This window comes from Centruroides sculpturatus, unplaced genomic scaffold (assembly GCF_000671375.1).
Source record: "Centruroides sculpturatus isolate CEXI.00-Female unplaced genomic scaffold, Cexi_2.0 scaffold1581, whole genome shotgun sequence".
In the NCBI taxonomy this organism is placed as follows: domain Eukaryota; kingdom Metazoa; phylum Arthropoda; class Arachnida; order Scorpiones; family Buthidae; genus Centruroides; species Centruroides sculpturatus.
In genome coordinates, this window is record NW_019385787.1 from 115879 (window position 1) to 137507 (window position 21629).

The following is a 21629-nucleotide window of genomic DNA, read 5'->3' on the forward strand; positions in this document are numbered from 1 at the left end:
TACTAGTGTTGTAACGAATAGTATATTCGGCCTCAGGCCGAATACCGAATATTCGGCCAAAAGCGTGGCCGAATAGCCGAATATTCGGCCAAACTATTCGGCTCGATTAACGCACGTACGAAAATTGGCGCGCAAACCGCATTATGGCAAGGATCCTGCTGCTCTCTATTGGCCCGCTGTCACTACGCTTCGCCAATCGCGTTAATTCTTGACAATACAAATGCTTTTGTGTTTACATTGTTTCTACATTTATATAATTTGTCTTATGAGTATATATCTAATTTATTTTAAGTTTGGATTACACTTTCTTGAAACTCTCATAAATCAAAATTTCAGAGATGACCTTTTCCCAATATTTTCTTGTGGTTGAAATTTGTACCTCACTCTGAATAACCTAGTCATCCTACTTGTTTCCAAAATAATCGTTAAAGTGTTAGAAAATGCCTATTTACCAATTGGTCATTGATTCTAAATAAAATAAATGAAAGATTGATTAGATTATTCACCAATATAAAAGAAACTAAATATGAAATGAGAGAAAGAATTAGAAGAGAAACAAATACATAAGTTATTAGACATACATTTTCTTGCCATTATAAAAAAAAAAAGTTAAAATGATAGGGTNGATTCTAAATAAAATAAATGAAAGATTGATTAGATTATTCACCAATATAAAAGAAACTAAATATGAAATGAGAGAAAGAATTAGAAGAGAAACAAATACATAAGTTATTAGACATACATTTTCTTGCCATTATAAAAAAAAAAAGTTAAAATGATAGGGTAGAAAACAAGCAAAACACAGTATACTTATTAAAAAAAAAAATTGTAATTACTGGTACAAGTCTGTAATGCAGAGATAGCTCCTAAACTGCGCAACTGCAACAGAATGCACTCCCTTAGAGAATGAATACACACTGTGAATAAAAAAAGGAAAATAGATACTGGAATCTATGTACTGTTATTAAGTGATTTGTGGGAATTTGTCTCATAACTCATTAGAATATTATTAGTTTTATCAAATACTTTGTCTCAAATTTCAGGAAAAGGGATAAAAGAAAACAGTTTATTATACAATTCTTATATATCAAGTATTCATAAATCAGGGTCACACTGTGTGTAATTACAATCTATGATTTAACTTAAGTTTTTGTGAACCAAAAGAATTTGAAGTAAATTAATGTTTACATAATTTAAATTAAATAAATATTGTATAGAAAATATTAAATGTTTTTTTTTATTTGAAAACATCGTTTTTTCGTTAAATATATATATTTTAATGTAAATTTTTTTTCAGCGTGAAAATAAATTATCATTAAAATTAATCAAGACAATAATAAAATAATGTAATATAAAAGATTTATTTTAAATTTAGATATCTGATGATTATATATATTTATATTTATTAGATATAGTGATAGGCATGAATCAGATTCTTGGTATCGTCGTGATGAATTTGATGACTTTGAATCTGGTAAATCAAGTAATAGAGTACCAAAATTAAGTTTAGGAAGGAGAAAAAGTTTTGAAGATTCTCCAGAACATAGGTTAGTTTTAGAATTTTAAAATATTTTTATTTGCCTAAAATTTAACATTTTTTTAGAGAATGCTACTGTTGAAATGTAGTTATGTTTTGTTAAATTTTTGCCTAATTTTCTATATAATATAATTTTAATTTATAAAATATTCTGATAATTTTGAATTAAAGAATAAAGATTACAGTGAAATTCTGTTAACCTGGCATCTGGTATGCCAGTAAACCCAATAAGCTGGCATGTAGAGCCTGTGGTTGAGGGGTTATCAGTGTACTGGGTAGGTCTGGAGTTATTTTCATATAAAAGTACTCAAAACATGCAATTCTTGGAAAGAGGTGTGGTTTCTCCTTTTAGAGATGACAAATGCCAAGACAACATGATTCCATGCTAGGTATAACCAGTAGTGATATTCAGTGGGTTCGCACAGGTTCGGCCGAACCCATTGTTAACATTTTCAGTTTTCCGAACCCGTTGTTAAACACATGTAACATTTCTCAGTGATTTTGTTTCTTTTAAAAAATATATTAAAATATACGTATTATACTCTGTAACACTACTAAACTAGAGCCTTATACCCTGTTTGCCTAGTGCAACCTCCATCGACCGTTTCAATCTCGACTAAAACGAGGTTCAATCGCGATCGACTCGAGAGAGTTCTCGAAACTAGATCCAGTCATAAGAGAGATCCCACAATCTCATGCGCGCGAGAAAATACAAGATGGCTGCGGAGCACGTGTCGGACTATCAACAGCAAAATAAGAAAGATATTGTATTTCGAGAGACGATGACATCTGTCTATTATTATAATAATACCTAACGATAAAAGAAATGATTTAGAAAAGTTTTTCTTGTTTAACTGCTTTCCCTATGACTTTTTCTGATTAAAAAAAAGCCAATTTTTATGTTTATAAAATATTTTGAATGAAAAATATTAAAATATGTACAAAATAAACCATTTTGAACACTCTTTTTTATTATTTATAAAAAAAATATAGTTCGGGCATAAACAATGTTAAATTTTAACTGACTTAATTTTGCGAACGCATCTTTTTTATTTATATGGGTATCTTAAGGTCAGTTTTTGCGCTAATGTTGCTGGTGCACCATTTGAGCGAAAAAAAATTGTTAAGGGAAAATTTTCTGTTAGCGAACCCTTTGTTAAATATTTCGAATATCACCACTGGGTATAACCAGTTTGCTTGAACATGATTATTCTAATTTCCAAAGACTTTTCCAAAGACATTAGTGCAGGAGTTTGATACAAGAAGAATACATATTTAGCACACTTGGAATCAATAATTATCATGTAAACAGCTACAGTACATTACTACTAGTGTACTTATATAATTCAAGTATTCTGTACTTACATGCAATAAAAGTATACAAAGCACAAAGTAAGAATAGTGTTGTTTCAAGCTAATCAAGTGTTGGAATAGCTTGGAAAAATTGAAACAGCATATTAAACAATCATAAAAGGTGGATTTGTACAGTTTTATATGTGAATAATGTAAAATTGTGCCCAGTGGATTGAAAAAACCAGAAAAACTTACTATCTGATAAGGCAGCATATTCAATAAGTTTGACATCACATCAGTTTCAATGATGCCAGGTTAATAGAAGTTCACTTTATTAAATTTAATTTTTACTGTATTAACAAAAGTTAGAAACATCAATAAATAAATAAATTTTCACTAAACATTAGTGTTGTAATGAATAGTATATTCGGCCTCAGGCCGAATACCGAATATTCGGCCAAGAGCGTGGCCGAATAGCCGAATATTCGGCCAAACTATTCGGCTCGATTAACGCACGTACGAAAATTGGCGCGCAAACCGCATTATGGCAAGGATCCTGCTCTCTATTGGCCCGCTGTCACTACGCTTCGCCAATCGCGTTAATTCTTGGCAGTTGTAGCGGACAGACAAGAGTGTCATGGAAGTATGCGATAAATGATGATATCAAATGTGGATAACAATGAAATGAACTACACGTGTAAATAACTGAAAAAGAACGGAGAAGGACCGCGAAGTGAAAATGTGAAAATAAATACGAAATTGAGTTGATAACATAATCGAATGAGTCGAGGCAGCTTATTGGCACGAAATTCGCGCCCGTCAATGCCAAACAATTGTTGTCATAGACTTCGGAAAGCTAAATGCTTGTAATGAAAGTCACTTAGCGTGCACGGGCGAAATCCTGGGGCCGTTCGGGCTATCAAGCTGTCTCGAATCTGTGAAATCATAACTGTGACTTATATCGACGTCCTATCTGTCTCTTTTGTCCGTTATCACCAGGCTGAGTCACGTAGTTGTAAAATGGAAACTCTACGACGGAAAAGTGACGAATCGAAGGTATCGTGAGCGCGTATTATGATGTATGCACAGGCATACGTGGATTAGAGCGATAGAGGAAAGAGAAAGGAAAGAGCAAAGACGAGCGCTTAAAAAGAGGGATAGGCAGGGTCAGAGCCTCAGATGTGCGACGGTTCTCGAACGAATAGGTGTGTGTGTGTGTGTGTGTGCTGATCTTTGTAATTATAAATTGTGAATACATGTGACTAATATTATTTTATTTTTTATTTTGTGCATGTTACAAGTTATAAATAAATGTAAACAAACAACACTAACTCGATAACATTAAATCTAAGTACCAAAACGATTAATTTACTGCGTTTTTGTTATTTGTTACTCCTGTTTTTAGGTATTCGGTATTCGGCCGAATAGTAATTAAATATTCGGTATTCGGCCGAATACCGAATAGTAACCGAATATTCGTTACATCACTACTAAACATTTTTAGATTAATAGTTGCTGCTGTTAGAAACATTAAGTAGGCATAACTACTAAAGTGGCACTTATATTTTGTATTATAATAATAAATCTGCACAGATATTTTCTTCATTTGCAAATAATGTCAAAATTTTTTAATATATTTTATTCATGCTAATAACTGAAGCACTGTAGTTAAACATTTCGGTAAATTTTATTTTGTAATGTGTTTTAATTGGTAATCTCCTATCACAGTACCAAACATGGGCAATGCACATGATTTGACACATTGCATACATTTGCAGTGTGTCATCACCTTTCACTTTGTGCTTGGATTCATTGCAGCAATGCTTGTCATGCAATGCCAAATTGCATGGTTTAATAAAAAGAATGTTAAAGAAAGTGTTGGTTACATTTATGGTACTGACAGTTTCCAATTTAAATCATAAATACAAATTTACAACTAAAAAAGTATAATTTCAGGGATCGAATATAACTTTAATCCTGTGAGTGTCACAAGAGGTTGAATGTTTTGTAATGGCATCTTACAGACACCATTATTTATTCTGAAATTGTGAAATTATCAGCATCATATCAAACTATGATTATATTGTTTACTTCTATAATTTGTCTCCTTGCTAATGGTGTAAAATACTTGTGGATTGACAAAATATACTTTGTGTTTACTGAAACAAATTACAATAAAATGAAGCAAATGAACATATTAAATTTCACCTTAATGCAAATAATGTCACCAAAAATATCAGGCTTTTTCTAATAATTTTAGATTCATAAAATTTAAATATGTATTACTTGGCATTTTGTAGTAATAATAATAGAAATAAGTAACTAAAGTTTTTATTGTTTTTATCTTAAATAGTAATGATGAAGAAAAAAGATCTGAAAATGGAGATAGACTTGAATATAAAGATGATGCAGAAATAAAGTTACCCAATAAATCAGAAAGGTCACAAATTACGCCAAAAAGTACAAAAAAAATTGATCTTGGTGCTGCAGCAAATTTTGGGAAAGAAAAATCAGAGGTAAATGTTACAAAATCAAAAGAGAGTACTATCTTAACAATTTAAGTATTATGTCAACTCCAAATAATTCACTTTGATACTTTAATTTGCTATGGTTGAATGAGGGGGAAAACTATGAATTTTTTTTTTTTCATAAATCAATCATAAACAGATTACTATAAAATTTTTCTAACTTTATTTTAATATTTTAAGCAGAATATAATACATTTTTTTCTTCATATAGAATAATCACATTTATTAGATCTAATCAGTGATTATTTTTTTAACTACAAACAAATGCAAAATTTTCTGAATATGTGTAAAATATAGAAAATTCCTTTATTTTTGAGACCATAATTATTTAAACTTGAAAACAGGAATTGCATAAGTATGCAAAAACTAACAGGTGGTATGTTTTGAACAATACACTTGTTTTCTCTAAATGTTTTGACTACTCTAAGAACAAAAAATCTTGTATATCTACTGTACTTTTAATCTAAAAATAATAAAATGTTTTGCAGAGAGAATATTTCAGATGAGGAGGAATATTAAAATATCTTTTTATAAAATAAACTGTTGAAATATTATACAATTGAACTTCTGTATAACAAATTTTCTATGAAATCTCCTATTGCTATTTGACAAATTTTTTTTTAAATATAATGAATGAATTCTTTTCATTATATTAAAAAAATTTGTCAAATAGCAATAGAAAATCTTCACAGAAAATTTGAAAATTTATGAATGAATGAAATTTTCTTCATTCATTATATAGGAAATACTGTTAGTAAAATTATTCTAGACTCTCTAATATATTAGAAATTACATTTTCTAATTTCTATATAGAAATGTAATAATTTAAAGAAATCTTTAATTGATATTTTTAAAAATCTTAAGAACAAGTTAATGTACAAAATTAAATGTACAAAAAAAATTGATTTTAGTTTAAATCTCTAATTCTTACCTTCTGAAAATAAGAGTTGTAAATTTAAAATTACCTAAAATAGTTTCAAAGTAATTTATTAAATTTTAATAGAAAATGCTTCAGTTTATAATTAATTTGATTCTAAAAGTATTCAATTAAAAAACAATTGCAATGTTTTAAATTCATTTTAAGACAAATTCAGAAAAAATTGTGGAGAGTTCTTCTGTAACTAGTAATTCACCTGAAAATAAACCAAAATCTGATCAGACAAGCACAGATTTGTTATCTGATTTAGTAGACTTTGGTTCCAGTTCTACAGCCACCAATGTTCAAACTTGTAAGTAAAGTTTTTTTTATATAAAATTCTATAGCTTAACAAATTATTAAAGAGTAAGGCCTTAAATTTAATGACTAGTTTTAAGTTTATATTAGAAAAGTAATGAGGAATTTTATTTTAATACTTGTATATTTTTTTAAAATTGGGTATTAACCTGCAAGGGTAATACTCCGGTGCCACACTGGAGGAGGGCCTACCAGGGCTGGGTGCCGCTGGAGGCGGGGCGGTATCTATAGCGACGACCATCTGCCGCTTAAGGTCTGTTTTGAGCCTGTTGGAGCTCAGGCCACTGCCAAATCCATGCTAAGCCTGGTTCCTCAGCCCAGGTTAGAAAAATGGGAAGGTTGGTCTGATTGGCGGCCGACTGTAAAAACCCCAGCCAAATCCTTTTTTATGGAATGTCAAATGCCACTTTAGGATGTGATAATACTAGGGCATACCCCATAGGCGACGCGCAGCCGCAGCACCCGGCGGCTGTGGGAAATGGACGAGGGTTGTTGTCTCACATGGGACGGAGACAACGTAAGGAAGCGAGTCCCATTAAGAGTGTGAAGTTGGAATATAGGGACTATGACAGGGAGAGGAGCTGAACTTGTAGATACCCTGAGAAGAAGAAGAGTCAACATAGTGTGCTTGCAGGAGACAAAGTGGAAAAGGGCCAAAGCTAAAGAGATTGGCGAAGGGTATAAACTTTTCTACTGTGGTAAAGATGGAAAGAGAAATGGAGTGGGGATAGTCATAGACAACGACTTAAAGAAGAATGTAGTCATAGTCAGTAGAGTAAATGATAGATTAATATTGGTGAAATTGAGTATTGGAGAACTGATAGTTAATGTTATTAGTGCATATGCGCCGCAAGTGGGTGTAGATGATGAAGTAAAAGAGCAATTTTGGGAAGATTTGGCTAGGATAATGACGGAGGTACCGACACATGAGGAGATATTTATTGGAGCGGACTTTAACGGGCATGTGGGAAAAAATAATGCTGGTTATGAGAGGGTACATGGAGGCAAAGGATTTGGTGGTAGAAATTTTGAAGGAGAATGTGTCTTGCAAATGGCCACTGCCTATGAGTTAGTCGTGGTCAACACTTATTTTGATAAATGTGAAGAACATTTAATAACTTACAAGAGCGGGGATCATAAATCACAAATAGACTACCTATTAACAAGATGGACTACTCTAAAAGGGATTAAGGACTGTAAAGTGATACCAGGAGAAGACTTGACTAGTCAGCATAGATTTTTAGTAATGGAATTAAAGATTGATCTTAATAGGATTAAGTATAAAGATAAACTGATACCTAAAATTAAATGGTGGTCGTTAAAAGGGGAAAGGGCAATAGAGTTTAAAGAAAAAGTAATAAGTGTTATTAATCGGAACACGAAGTGCAATGACTCAGTAGATGAATGGTGGACACAGGTGGCCAGGGAAATACGAAGGATTGCAAAGGAACTTCTGGGAGAAACTAAGCCAGTTAGGAAAATAAAGGAGGAGGTATGGTGGTGGAATGAAGAAGTTAAGAAAGCTATAAGAGAGAAAAAAGATGCTTTTAAAAGTTGGCAGAATGAGAAAGGAGATAATAAGGTAAGGGAAGAGAAAAGAGTGGTCATGTGCAGATGAAAAAGAAGGCGAAGACAGTGGTTGCCATAGCTAAGGCGCAAGCCCAGGACGAAATGTATAGATCACTCACGGGAAAAGAGGGTAGAAAAGCCATATATAGACTTGCGAAAATGAGAGGCAGAGGGAGTAAAGATATGTCCTATATCAAGTGTATAAAGGACACAAATGGCAAAGTGTTAACTAAAAATGAAGAAATTAAGGCCCGGTGGAAAACATACTTTAAAGACCTTATGAACGTGGAGAATGACAGACAAACTAACACTGAAAATGTAGAGCCAAATTTGGCCTAGTAGGCATGGTAGAGAAAGGGGAGGTAAAGCTGGCATTGAATAAAATGAAAAATGGGAAATCAGTGGGCCCGGATCAGATACCAATTGAGGTATGGAAAGTCCTAGGAGAGGAGGGAACAGACTGGTTAACAGAGCTGTTTAATAAAATACTGTTAGAGGGAACTATACCCAATGAATGGAGAAAAAGCTATTTAGTACCCATCTTTAAAGAAAAAGGGGATGTGCAGGAATGTAATAATTATAGGGGGATAAAACTATTGGCTCACACAATGAAACTTTTTGAAAGGGTAATTGAACGAAGGATTAGAGAGGAAACTAGTGTCACTGAAGGCCAGTTTGGATTTATGCCTAGGAGGAGTACTACAGACGCCATATTCGTGGTGAGACAGGTGATGGAAAAGTACCAATCTGTGAGGAAAAATCTGCATATGGTGTTCATAGACTTGGAAAAAGCATATGACAGAGTCCCGAGAGAAGTCCTTTGGTGGTCCCTTAGGAAGAAAGGTGTGCCGCTTCAATACATTGCAACAATTGAAGATATGTACTATAGGGCCAGCACGCAGGTTAGAACTGCAGCCGGATTGACGGACATGTTTGAAGTAAGAGTGGGATTACATCAGGGGTCAGCACTCAGCCCATACCTCTTCCTTTTAGTTATGGAGGCAATAACATCTGCTGTACAAGAGGATGTACCCTGGTGTGTGCTGTTTGCAGATGACATAGTCCTCATTGATGAGGACAGGGAAGAACTACAGAGACGGCTAAACAAATGGCAACACGTGCTGGAAAATGAGGGACTAAAAATCAGCCAAATCAAGACGGAGTATATGTTCTGTAATTTTGACGGTCTCCCTGGTACTGGTTCATTAAGGCTAAATGGAATACCATTGCCAGAGAGTACTGAATTCCGCTATCTAGGATCTCTGTTGCAGAAAGATGGCAACATTGATAGGGAGATTACTAGAAGGATCAATGCAGGGTGGTTAAAGTGGAAACAGATGACAGGAATAACTTGTGACAAACGCATGCCACTTAAAGTAAGAGGGCTAATATATAAAACTGTCATCAGACCCGTGCTTATGTATGGGTGCGAGTGCTGGCCAACGACAGCCACCGAAGAGAAGCGATTCCATGTGGCAGAGATGCGTATGCTGAGGTGGATGTGTGGGGTCACAAGGATGGATAGGATTAGAAATGACTACATTAGAGGAAGTCTAAAGGTAGCATCTATCTCAGAAAAAATAAAAAGCCATAGACTGACATGGTTTGGACATGTGGTGAGAAGGAATGAGGAACATGTAACAAGAAAGGCACTATATATGAAAGTACAGGGAGATAGAGGTAGAGGGAGACTTAAGAAGAGGTGGATTGAGTGTGTAAAAACGGATATGCTGGACTGGGGAGTGGATGAAGAAACAGTTAGAGATAGACCAACATGGCGCAAATTGACATTCCGGGCTGACCCCAAATAATCTGGGATATAGGCCAGGACAAAGAAGATATTTTTTAAAAATTTTAAACAGTATTTTTTATAAACTTGTTTTATCAAAAAAAAAATTTCAATTTTAAGTAAAAATTAATATTAGTTTTTGTTAGTATTTAATTTATTATAAATATTAATTATTTGTATTCATTTAATGTTTTAAGGCTTTTTTGAAATTTTATATTTTTAAAGATACAACTTACAAATTATTTAGCATTGCCCTCATTGTGCATTGTGAATCAAGTTTCTTGCCCCCTTTTCATTTTAAAAGTATCAAAAGATATATTAATTTTGTAAATGTAGTTACATAGGAAGCAGTTTTAGCACATTTAGAAAATGAATAACATTGCACACTTTGCATTTGGTGAACTTTTGATTTTTGTACACATTTTACCCCTTGACAAAACAGTAACAATAAGTCTGCTATTATTGAAACTCTGTGTGCTAAGTTAACAAATCAGAGAAAAATTTGACCTTGAATCAACAGTTATTCACCTCAACAGAGTGCTTTGCTCAGACATTCTTTATTTTCTAGATACCCCTTGTATATCTTCTTTACTTTTGACTGTGTGTGTGTGGATATACCATCACTAACTTGGCTAGTGTAATTTCAAGTTTTCTTGATTTCTGCACCAAACTGCTGCTACTGTTTGGTGGCACTAAATGTTGTCAGATACAGTAATACCCCAGACTTACGTGATAGGTGGGACCGAGCGATAACCGCGTAAAGCCTGGTACTCACATGCGGCAACGAACGACTGAAATCGTCGACGGAAACAGTTGCCATTCCGTCGTCTTTCCGTGTCGCGTGTACTCACATGCGGAAATTACCCTACAATTGAAACGCGCCATCTGCCAGCCGTAAGTATAAACAAGCTTCTACAATAGGTAGGCCACGTGCCAGTAGTCGTAAATGGCGTCTACCGGGATTGCTTTGTTATATCAATTAAACTTTTCAAGTTTGCCTTCGATCTTATAGCAAATAAAATAAATCTCAAAAACAAATAATTTGGATAGGAAAAATATTCTAAATCATCGAAAGTTAGGAATATCGAATACTTTCGTCGCCGAATTACGCTTACTTCATTCCCAATACTTTACACAATAAGTAAGTCTATTTAACATTAATATTTAAATCGGATAGTAATATAGAGTATAAATGAAATATATAAGCGTATTAGTGTACAAATAAAGCTTTTTAGCTTGTCGACCGCCATTGTTCAAATGCTATCGTCCCACTTGATCTTTATGACGACATTGCTAAACGGTCTTCCTATTGGTCTAATTTTTACCATGCCGCTTTCCGTCGCGGTAAAAGTTGAAAATTTTCAACTTCGTATTCCGTCGACAGCAAAAGTGACGTCATTTTGACGTTCCGTCGACCGTTTCCGTCGTCCGTTGCCGCATGTGGGTACCAGGCTTAAGTCGGGGTATAATTTCGCAATTTGTGTAAAATCCAAGTCGGATGTATGTAAGCTAATAAATGCTCTCGTTAATCTTATCTCGTCTTTTGATTTGTTCACAGTTACAAGAAATCACCACATAGTCTCTCAAATCTCCGTCGATATAACAAACACAGAAATAAATAACACAAAATAAATTGGAGCTATGTGTCGATTCCGCGCGACACGTATGAATATGTAAGCTAAACAATAGTGTGGGGGGAGTGAGTAATCAAGAGTTGCATGCCACTCAAACAAAAGATGAATCGACGAGATTTGAAAATCACGTAACTCCGAGTTCGTGTAAGTCGAGGTATTACTGTATACAATAATTGTTTTTTGTATGATAATAACATTGTACAATAATTTCACAAGAATTTTTAATTAATATTTGTTTACTAACTAATTTGTACTGATTTTATGGTTTATTTAAAAGATAAGGTAAAGTGGTCAATTGTTGGGTTAAGTGTTGGGTTGTCATATATCCTAATTTTTTGGGATTTGTCCAATTTGGAACACTGTCCCAATTGGAAAATTTTACCAGAGTGTGCTGATTTCTCTATTTTTCCCCAAAAAATGTTTCAGTTTTTATTAAAAAACCATCAAATAAGAATTGTAGGCAATAGATGTGTGTAGATGTCACTCATGCATATACAGCTGTCATCACAGGTCAACCTTTATAACACTTTCATCTTATTCTGTTGGCCTTATGTAGTGGGTGCAATGGCATCAAAATTGATGAAAATCAATAAAAAGTCAAACAAGTATGACTAATTCAATAAGATTACTTTAATTAGAATTATCTACTTATTTTCCAGAGTAGTTACTGCTTATTTAATGTTGGGCATGCATCAAATTTTACCACTAAACAACAAAGTGTTAATTACTGTAAATAAAACTCAGGAACCTTATTATGCACTTAGTTGTGAAAACTGTTACATCACCAATGTTTTTGATCCACACCTAAGATCTTCCTCAGGTCCTAATGTTGGAAAGATTCAATGTTTTAGGGAGTTCTTTCTACCTGAGGAAAGTCTTAGGTGTGGATCTAAAACATTAGTGATGTAACAGTTTTCACAAAAGCACAGTAAGGTTTGTGAGTTTTATTTACCACAATAATACTTCACAATGTCCATATTTCTGATTTTGAACTTATAGCAACCACAGTTAAGTATATTCTAATGTAAACTGCAACCTACTGTTCTGGGGACCCAGGATCAAATCTGAACAGATCAAAAGGTTCCATTTTGAGTGGATTGTTTGGATGTGTCAATGCCCTTTCTTTCACCACCTGGCTCCCCCATTGTGGGTCGGGTCAAACCCATAATGGGCTTGCTTAAAAAAAATCCACCTTAGTGACAGAGTGGAAAGGGTTTAAAAAACCTAACCACTCTGGGAACCATACCAGATTAGTAATTTTGCAAGATCACAATGATGCCAGATTAATGGTGGTCAGCCTATGTAATATACAGTAGACCCCCTATAACGCTTAGATACGTTCCATGCTAATCGAATTTTACGTTGTAGGAATGATTAAATACATGAGCCAATCGCAGCCCAATAGGTGTGAACTTTACGGACTAAGGCTGTTTGAAAGGTTTTCTTCTATAAAATTAACCGATTCTAGACTAATTCCACTCAACATTTCCAAAACACGTATAATTTTTTGGGAATAATCTGTATAAACTATGCTATAAACAAAAAATTATAGGATTACTTACCGAGTGTGCACCGTTCGACTACGCCGTTGCTCAAAGCTTGTTTTCGTCGCGGAACAGCACACGAAACGGCGGCCGCGATTTCTGATAACGAATTTTTCGCAGAAAAATAACTTGACCTTTGGAGACATCATTAATATAAATAATTTTTATGGCCGTTGAATAAGAAGTGTTTCTTTCACAAGAAATGTATAAAATTAGTGCTGTATTAGACTTACGGTACCTAATTTACATACTGTACAGACGATAATAAACTCAACTTATTGCCTAAAATCTCCATAGCGTGGCGCCAAGCTAGACGGCGGAAATTATGTATTTAATTATAATAAAGTTACAATAAGTTAATATATAATTATATATACAGTACCTAATTTATATATAATACTGTACAGATGATAGCAAACTCAATTTACTGCTCCGTAGCGTGGCGCAGGGTCGGAGGAAAGTAGTTCGGCTGCTCATCCACTATTGGTCCAGATTCTATCAATCTTGTCGCGAAACGACATTATAGGAGGTACTTTATACGAATGTTGCTACAATTTTTTCGCTAAGTTATAGGAACACACGTTATAGGGGGGTCGACTGTATATGTTACTATGAAAGACCAAAATTAGAGAATGTCGATGCATACAAAGTACATCGGTGAAAGACCGAATATTTGATTACATTATTATACATTCGAACAATCACTGGTATATGTTGATAAGCACAGATAAGCTTTGGTGGAGGTCGAAGAAATTGTTAATACTTTTGAAGAAAATTTGAGCAGTGGCCATAACAAATACCATATTCCAAAGGAAAATATTGAAGAGGAGCTGTAACCCACCATGTCTTCATATCAAGCCCTGACTGAACAACACAAAGTTATATCTATAAAAAGAGCAGCCACAAAAGAATCTTCTACTGCAAGCAACGAAAATCTCAAAATGAAAATTTCCTTCAGCTCAAATTGGTGATACGATACGAATACAAGTCCCTGATGTTGATTGTGGCCGTATAGATGCCCGAAATGTGTTGGCGGTTGTTGTTAGAATAGAAGACTCCGACTTTTATAAATTAGCAAACAAAAATGGTACCCTTATACATGTAATCAATTCGTAATTGGTAAAGAAAAGTTACTTTCCGTAGATGAGATTTCTTCTCAAGAAATATCGCTGAGAGAAGCAGCTGCAGCTAATTCGGAAAGTGGAGGGCAAGGCTATACACACTGTCATTGCAAAAAGAAGGTTCCACAAATAAATGCACTTGTAAAAAGCAAGGGATTCTTGTGCAATTCAAAGTGCCATAACAGTTTAATAATGCAATAAATGAGATTGTATAACGTTAATCACATAATTTATTTGTAAGTTTATTATTGTATTATTTTCTTTAATGATTCAGAATGTACTGTTCGTTTTAGGTTCAACAGTTTATTTACATGCGCTGTTACTTAAGCTCTCTCCTATTTTGACATATATATTAAAAAGTTGTATTTTTGTCTTAATGTAATAAAAATATTTTTATTCAACATTCACCATCAATGCATGCTGAATGTCGACATTGGCCGGTGTAAGTGAGAAATAATGATATTTAGCAAATATTTCGTACATACACGAAATGACTGTGTGAATGCTGACATTTGCCAGATATCAGTCATTCACAGTAACATATATATCTCAACTAGGGAATTCGATCCCGGTCCTTATTTCTAATCCCGGGATTTCGGGATTATACTTATTCGATCCCGGGATTATTTCGGTATTGAGGGTTAATAAAAAATAAGAAAATCTTACAGAAATTAAAAATCAAAATTTAGACAAAAATCAACGTATTTTACGGTATACACCTAGTTAATTTAATCACTCTAATTAATCAGACTTACAGTCAGACTAACCAGACTTAAAATCACTGTCTTCATGTTAAATTTATTCTTTTTTAAGCATCACTGAGATCTCTTTAAACTCACATAAATTGAAAAAACCTTTATGTAACAAACTATGCAAATAAACGTTGAAAATTAACAAAAATCTCTCTTAACATCGACTAAATAGACTACTTTCATATAACAACCTAGTAAGTAGGTAGTAAAGTAAGTTTCTTAGCAAAAAGTATTTAAAAATAATATTAATCAGTCACATTTTTCTTAAATATAAAGAAAACTAATCTAATAGGAACATTCTAATTTGAATTGCGAAAATATGATCTGAGAAATAACAACGCATCCAGTGTCTCATCACCAAGTCTGCTTCTCAATTTGTTGCACATATATGCAGCTGCTGAGAAAACGCGTTTAGGTTTGATGGAAGTTGGAGGAATCGTTAGTAAATACTTATAAGCTTCGAGGACACGGGGAGGATGGAAGAAAACAGTCCGGTCGACACGGATCGGGATTGTAGGAGTAAAGGCTACAATCCCGATTGTTTCGATCATTGTAAGCATGTCTTTCTAAAAATAAACGCGTTAATTTTGTAAATTCGGTCTCTGTGTGAGTCTCTCAGCGTCCAGCAAACCACTACCCCGAAACGTAAAAAGACTTTCTCGCATCATCCTGACAGATCGCGGGCAAGGCGAGGGTCATAACCTTTTCACCTAAGGTCGACCCCCCTAAGCGAGAGGCGTCAGGTCTATATTAACCACACTGGCAAAACAAGATGGCTGACACATTGACAGGTAAAACGCACTGAGTAGTGCTCTTGACTGCGCCAGAAAATCGATTGGCGCCCGCGAAAATTCAAAAATACAAAAATGAAGTATATTACCAAGTAACCCAGTGAGAACTGCTTGCCTATCATTTTAGTTGAAAATACAAGAAGTTTTATTCCAAGCAAGCATCGCAAGCCCGCTTGGTTAATTTCTGCTGCTTGCTTGGAATAAAATTTCTTGTATTTTATATTAAAATGATAGGCAAGCAATTCTGTTAAAAGCACTGGCACTGAACGTTTCGCTTCATGCAGTCTATTTTGCAATTTTTTTAAAATGATGTCAATCCCGAAAATCCCGGGATTAGGAAAACTTAATCCCGAAAATTTTGGGACTGAAAAGTGGTCGGGATCCCGGTATCCCGAATTTCGAGATCCCGGGATCAAATCCTCTAATCTCAACTTCAAACAGTTCAGTGATTTTTTTTAAAACTAATTTTATTATTATAAATACATTTTGATAAAACTCCTGTTCAGTTATATTTACAAAAATTTCATAATTTCAACAATATTGCAATTGATAAGGGTGTTTTTTCCAGAAAAAAAATTTTTTTAGGTTGTTGGTCTGCAATATTAGCTGGCTGTTATTCTCATGCTATAACAATACTCATACTATTTTATCATATATTATTTTTGTTGAACTGATAAGGGGAAATATTTAGCTGATTTTTAAAACTTTTAAAATATCATTACAAGAATTTACCATACATTTTTTTTCTATCATCTTAACTATTATAATAAATCAAATTTCTTTCAATTTTTTTTCTTCAAAACTACTTTTTTACTGTACATCATGAAGTTTTTAAAGTGAAATTTTAAAATTTAATTATCTTTATAGTAACGGCGAATGGTGATTTTGCAGACTTCACTAACTTTCAATCTGCCGTATCATCTCCACCGCCATCACAGTAAGTGAACTGCTATATATCTCATATGTATTAATTCTCTAAAATTTTAAGTGAAATACATAAAAATGATAATTTTAAGATGTGTGTTTGTATACATTTGTTTACTATGATTACAGAAAAATGGAAGAATTTGCTGATTTCTCTGCTTTTTCATTAACTTCATCCACTACTACATCAAATCCACCAAGCATGGATCTTATAGATTCTTTTAAGACATCCAACATTCCACCTCTTCAAATGCAACAAGTAGTAGTAAACAATCCATTACAGCCTCAATCGTTAATTTCACATCCGAGCATGATTCCATCTCCAAGTGGTGTATCCACAATGCCTATGGTCATGCAGCAAAACATTATGAGTATGCAATCTCCAATGATGTCACTTATTCAGCCACAAATGGGAAATATAATGATGATGGGCAATCACTCTATGATGCAGGTTATTATTCATTTCTTCTATTAGATATTTAAACATATTGTTACATTCATAACCAATAATGATTATTATAAATTTATCAGATTTTAACCATCCTGAAAACTTAACTGAATACTTTTTGGTTATTTATTTATTAAATTTCTGTTAAATAAAAAACTATCTATAGACTGTCCTCAAGTAATCCATAATTTTTATTCTTGTTTAGTTTGTATCCCATTGATTTTCTTTATAAACACTATATTTGGAAACAGTGCTTTTTATTGACTGGCTTCCTGTTAAACACAGTGTTTTATAATTTGTATTAATACTTTTAATGATACTTTAATGAATAGTTGAAATTATTATCATTTTTTTAATCTATTTTTCAAGGAATTATAATTGATTTTTTAGTAACTGCTGATGGTTCCTAGCTTAGGGTCAAATATTCTCGCTCCTTTTATAAAACATTTTTTTTATAAGAAGGAAAGAAATTATCTATTTTTAATTGTATATTGTCTGCTAGATTAAAAAGAAGTCTGATCTTTCAAAACTTGTTTTTTCCCCCTATGCTCACAAATAAAAATATTCAAATATAAATGTTTACCTTTCAATAAACAGTGAAGTAACTGATATAAATATAATATTTGAATCTAAAATTTTTTAAACCACTTCTGCAAGTAGAGTTAGTTAATTCTGTGAATAGACTAGAAAGACAGTACAATTCTAAACAAATATGTACTTAATTTAATAAAGATAAGTGTGTGATTTTATAATATGCTTGAAACAAAATTTTACTTAATCTGAAATAAGTTTTTAATCAAGCTTCTGAATTTCCAAAAAAAAAAAATTGTTTTAAATTCTATTTTTAGAAAATTTTTCTTCTATATGATTTGTTTTGAACAATTTTAACATTATTTGAGCCATTGATTTTGAAAGTGGGATATGTCCATTTTATGTTATTGCTGCTGTATACTTAATGGTTTGCATTTGAATGAGTTTAAAAATATTCGTAAGCAGTAATAGACTTATTTTATATTTTTTTGGTTTTATTTAGTGTAAATTTAATATGCAATAATGGTTATCTGCATTAGATGAAAAAAATCATGGTTTTGGTATGCACCAAGTGACTTGCCTCATTTTCAAAAGCAATGATTTGTTGAAAGCATTGCTTTTCTTTGAATGCAATATAGTTATAATAAAATATTGAATATTTTATTTATTTTATTTCAACATTTCATACTTTTTTTGAGAAGCTACAATGAAACAAAAAATAAATTTAATTTTATAGGAAAAAGTGGAGGAAATATAAAAAATATTTAGTAGTAAGTTGCATGTATATAATTATATTAATTATATAGTTTAGATGGTGCAGATTATTCATGATAAATGGGTGGTACTGTACATAGGGTAATAAATCCATCATATCTTCATATTTTTTTTTATAGTGGACTTGCCACACTTTCAAAATCAAAGGCTGGTTTAAGACTTCAGTTTGTTTTTTTAAAATGTAAATTAAATAATAATTTTTCTAGTTCATTAATATTTTAAATATATTTATTATTCAAATGGAAGTATTACACTAAATATATTTTTTAAAGTTTTTCATTAAAAAATTGCTATGCTTCTAGTAATTTTTATATATATAAATTACTAAATTTTAGCAATTTTTATAGTGTGTGTGTGTGTGTGTGTGTATATATATATANAAATGTGTATGGAGTTTTCTTATATGCTGAATTTTTAAACAGTAGTAATAATAAGAATTTAAGTATTTTAATAAAATAAGAAATTTTTATTTTATTAAATAGGAATATTTTGTAAAATATTATTCTTTGTTACATACAATTTTATTTTATTTATAGCCACCTATTTCTGCTCATCAGTCAGTCATGAATAATTCATTGGTAAGTTTAAACAATTGTTAAAGTTAAAAAATTGTTTTATTTACTTTTTTTTCATTTATTAAATTAGAAAGCCAATACTTGGAGTGATGCTGGAAAAGTAAATATTAGTGTTGACAATCTCAGTTTAGCTAGTAGGTATGAAAAACCAATAGCTCCAAGTATGAATCAATTAGCTGCAGGTAAGTATATTAGAATATCAAGTGGCAGTATTTTAAGTCAGTTTCTCTATTTCTATTGCTCTATCAAAGAGTATTTTTAATTCTTTTACTGTCTGAAAATATCACAACTATTGATATTTTATATTTTTTACAGTGAATAATGTAGCTATGAGCATGCAACAGATGACTCTAGGACAGTCTCAAATTAGAGGAGGTATATTTAAAATTAATATGTTACTTTGAAAAATTTAATATTAGTGATGTGTATACATGTGTGTGTGACCTTAATTTTTTTCAACAGGTGCAGTGGGAAATGCAACAGTGGCTTCGGCTTCAGTGAGCGGAATGATGTCACCAACTGGAATGATGTCTCAAACACAATCAGTATTTAGCAGTCCTGGGAGTCTAGGAATGTAATATTATCTTCCAATATCTTAAATAAGGTTGATTTAAAATGATTTATCAGCCTATGTACAGTGTATGGCATGTGTGAGCAGGATTCAAGTAAAACAAAAAGGAAGATCTTAATTTCCTGCTTTTTCTATGTGAAATTACAGAAATTCTGACGAAAATATATTTCATTGTACAGGGGACAGTGTAAATCATTAACAACAGCTTATTTCAGACTATAATTTTAGTCCGAAATACTTCTTCGTGTTTACCAGTTTTTGGGCAAAATTTTATGAAACTAGATTTCAAGGTCACAAATTTGAAATTATTCTATGAATACGTTTCAAGTAATCCAACCGAAGTTTGTGTTTGTTTTTATTATGTAATTGGGAAACTTACCACTTCCTTGTTTTTTTTTATAAATCGTGTTAAAGATATAGTAGTCGAACTGTTAATTCCAATATTATTGTCTGACAGAAAAGATAAAATAACAAATTGAAGAATTTCCATAATTTGATATTATAACTATATTTATATATTTAAATCATTCAAATTATAATTATTTGTAAACATTGTATTGATATAACCCATTGATTTTGTTCTGTAAATTTACTTTTAATCTTCTTTATATAAGAATTGAAATTAAGTCAAGATAAAGTTATTCGGATATTGAAAGTAAAACTTATTAAATATTTTAAAATTGTTTTAATAATTCAGAAAATCCATTTTTACCATAACGCTCAAGTTTGGTTCAATATTTCATGTAAAATTTTCAATTAAAACTTCTCCAATTTAATTTCTTTTTGTCGAATGAATTGAACAAAGTAATTTAAATGGCAGCTTATTTTGTCGTTCGTAACGGTCGTGCAGCTTCTCCGAAATATTTTGTATATTTGTTGCTTTTTTTTAAAATCCTTGATTTGGAATTCGGTTTTTGGACGAAACCGTCTCTAATATTTATTTCGAACGAAAAACAAAATAGCTGCCAATAAGAATGGATTTCATTCCTTGTACAGTGTCCATTTTGTGTAAAATCAAATGTGGATATGGCCACGAGATCATCTTGCCACGAATTAGATACACTTATCGGAACAGTGCCTATCTGGACAAAATTTGTGTTTTGTTAATATCGAGGTGAAGGTAAATTTATTATTTTTTGGGAATTACTTATTATAAATTTTGTCAATAACAAAATGAGTGTCAAATTGTAGATAGCTGGCGGCAGGCGCGTTGGAAACGTGCCGGTCGATAGTAATGTAATTCCTGTCAAGTTTATCGAAACTGGGATCCGAAACGAACCATAGCAAATAAAATCTTTTGTACAGCCTTGTAGATTGATTGACTAACTTCTTATATAATTCATTTTTAAGACAATAGAACCGATATGTTCACACTAAAAAAGCTTAATTTGGTTTTTTTATGGCAGAATTTTATTCTGATGACAGTTGTTTCAAAATATCCATATGTTACCGCTAAAGCTCGAAAGTCGTTAATGTGTACATTACCTAGCTAATCTGCAGATTAACTAGGGTGATCCGTTAAAGTTGCTAAAATTGTTCTATTTCTCAAATTACCTAGGTAATGTGCAGATTATCTAGGTAATCTGCAAATTACCTACTAGGCACTCGGTAAAGTGAAAATAAGATCTTTGCTGAAACAACAGCAACGTTTCTGTACGCTTAAATTAACATAATGTTCTTTATTTAATTTTCGATATCTAAAGAATCAAGTTAATACAATCAAACAATCGACAAATTAGTTGATAGAATCAATCATCAACCAATTAAAAAACATACAAAAAATCAAACGATTTAAAATATTAATACAATTAGGGAAATTATTATATAGATAACCACCTATGGAATTTCGGGACTTTGAGTATCTATCTGAACTGAGGGGACCGAGACGACTTCAACGATACCCTACTTTTGGACCGGAGACGAAAAATAATAAAGTTATCATACTTTTTCTGGTGATCGCATGATATAATTGTGCAGTTAATGTTACCTATGGTGAGTAAAATGGCGGCTCGTC

The 21629-nt window shown here is 32.4% G+C and overlaps 1 protein-coding gene across 1 annotated transcript in view; it reads left to right on the forward strand.

Annotated features, from left to right (window-relative positions):
* LOC111642141 (clathrin interactor 1-like) overlaps window positions 1-20919 on the forward strand; it is a 90111-nt gene extending 69192 nt beyond the window's left edge. Inside the window, exons 5-13 of the mRNA XM_023388418.1 lie at window positions 1404-1547; window positions 5184-5346; window positions 6443-6587; window positions 16660-16729; window positions 16846-17167; window positions 19006-19047; window positions 19115-19226; window positions 19360-19419; window positions 19507-20919. Coding sequence (XP_023244186.1) covers window positions 1404-1547; window positions 5184-5346; window positions 6443-6587; window positions 16660-16729; window positions 16846-17167; window positions 19006-19047; window positions 19115-19226; window positions 19360-19419; window positions 19507-19622 — 1174 coding nt within the window. The 3' untranslated portion in view covers window positions 19623-20919. The remainder of the gene's footprint in view (window positions 1-1403; window positions 1548-5183; window positions 5347-6442; window positions 6588-16659; window positions 16730-16845; window positions 17168-19005; window positions 19048-19114; window positions 19227-19359; window positions 19420-19506) is intronic.
* Window positions 20920-21629: the final 710 nt, after the last annotated feature.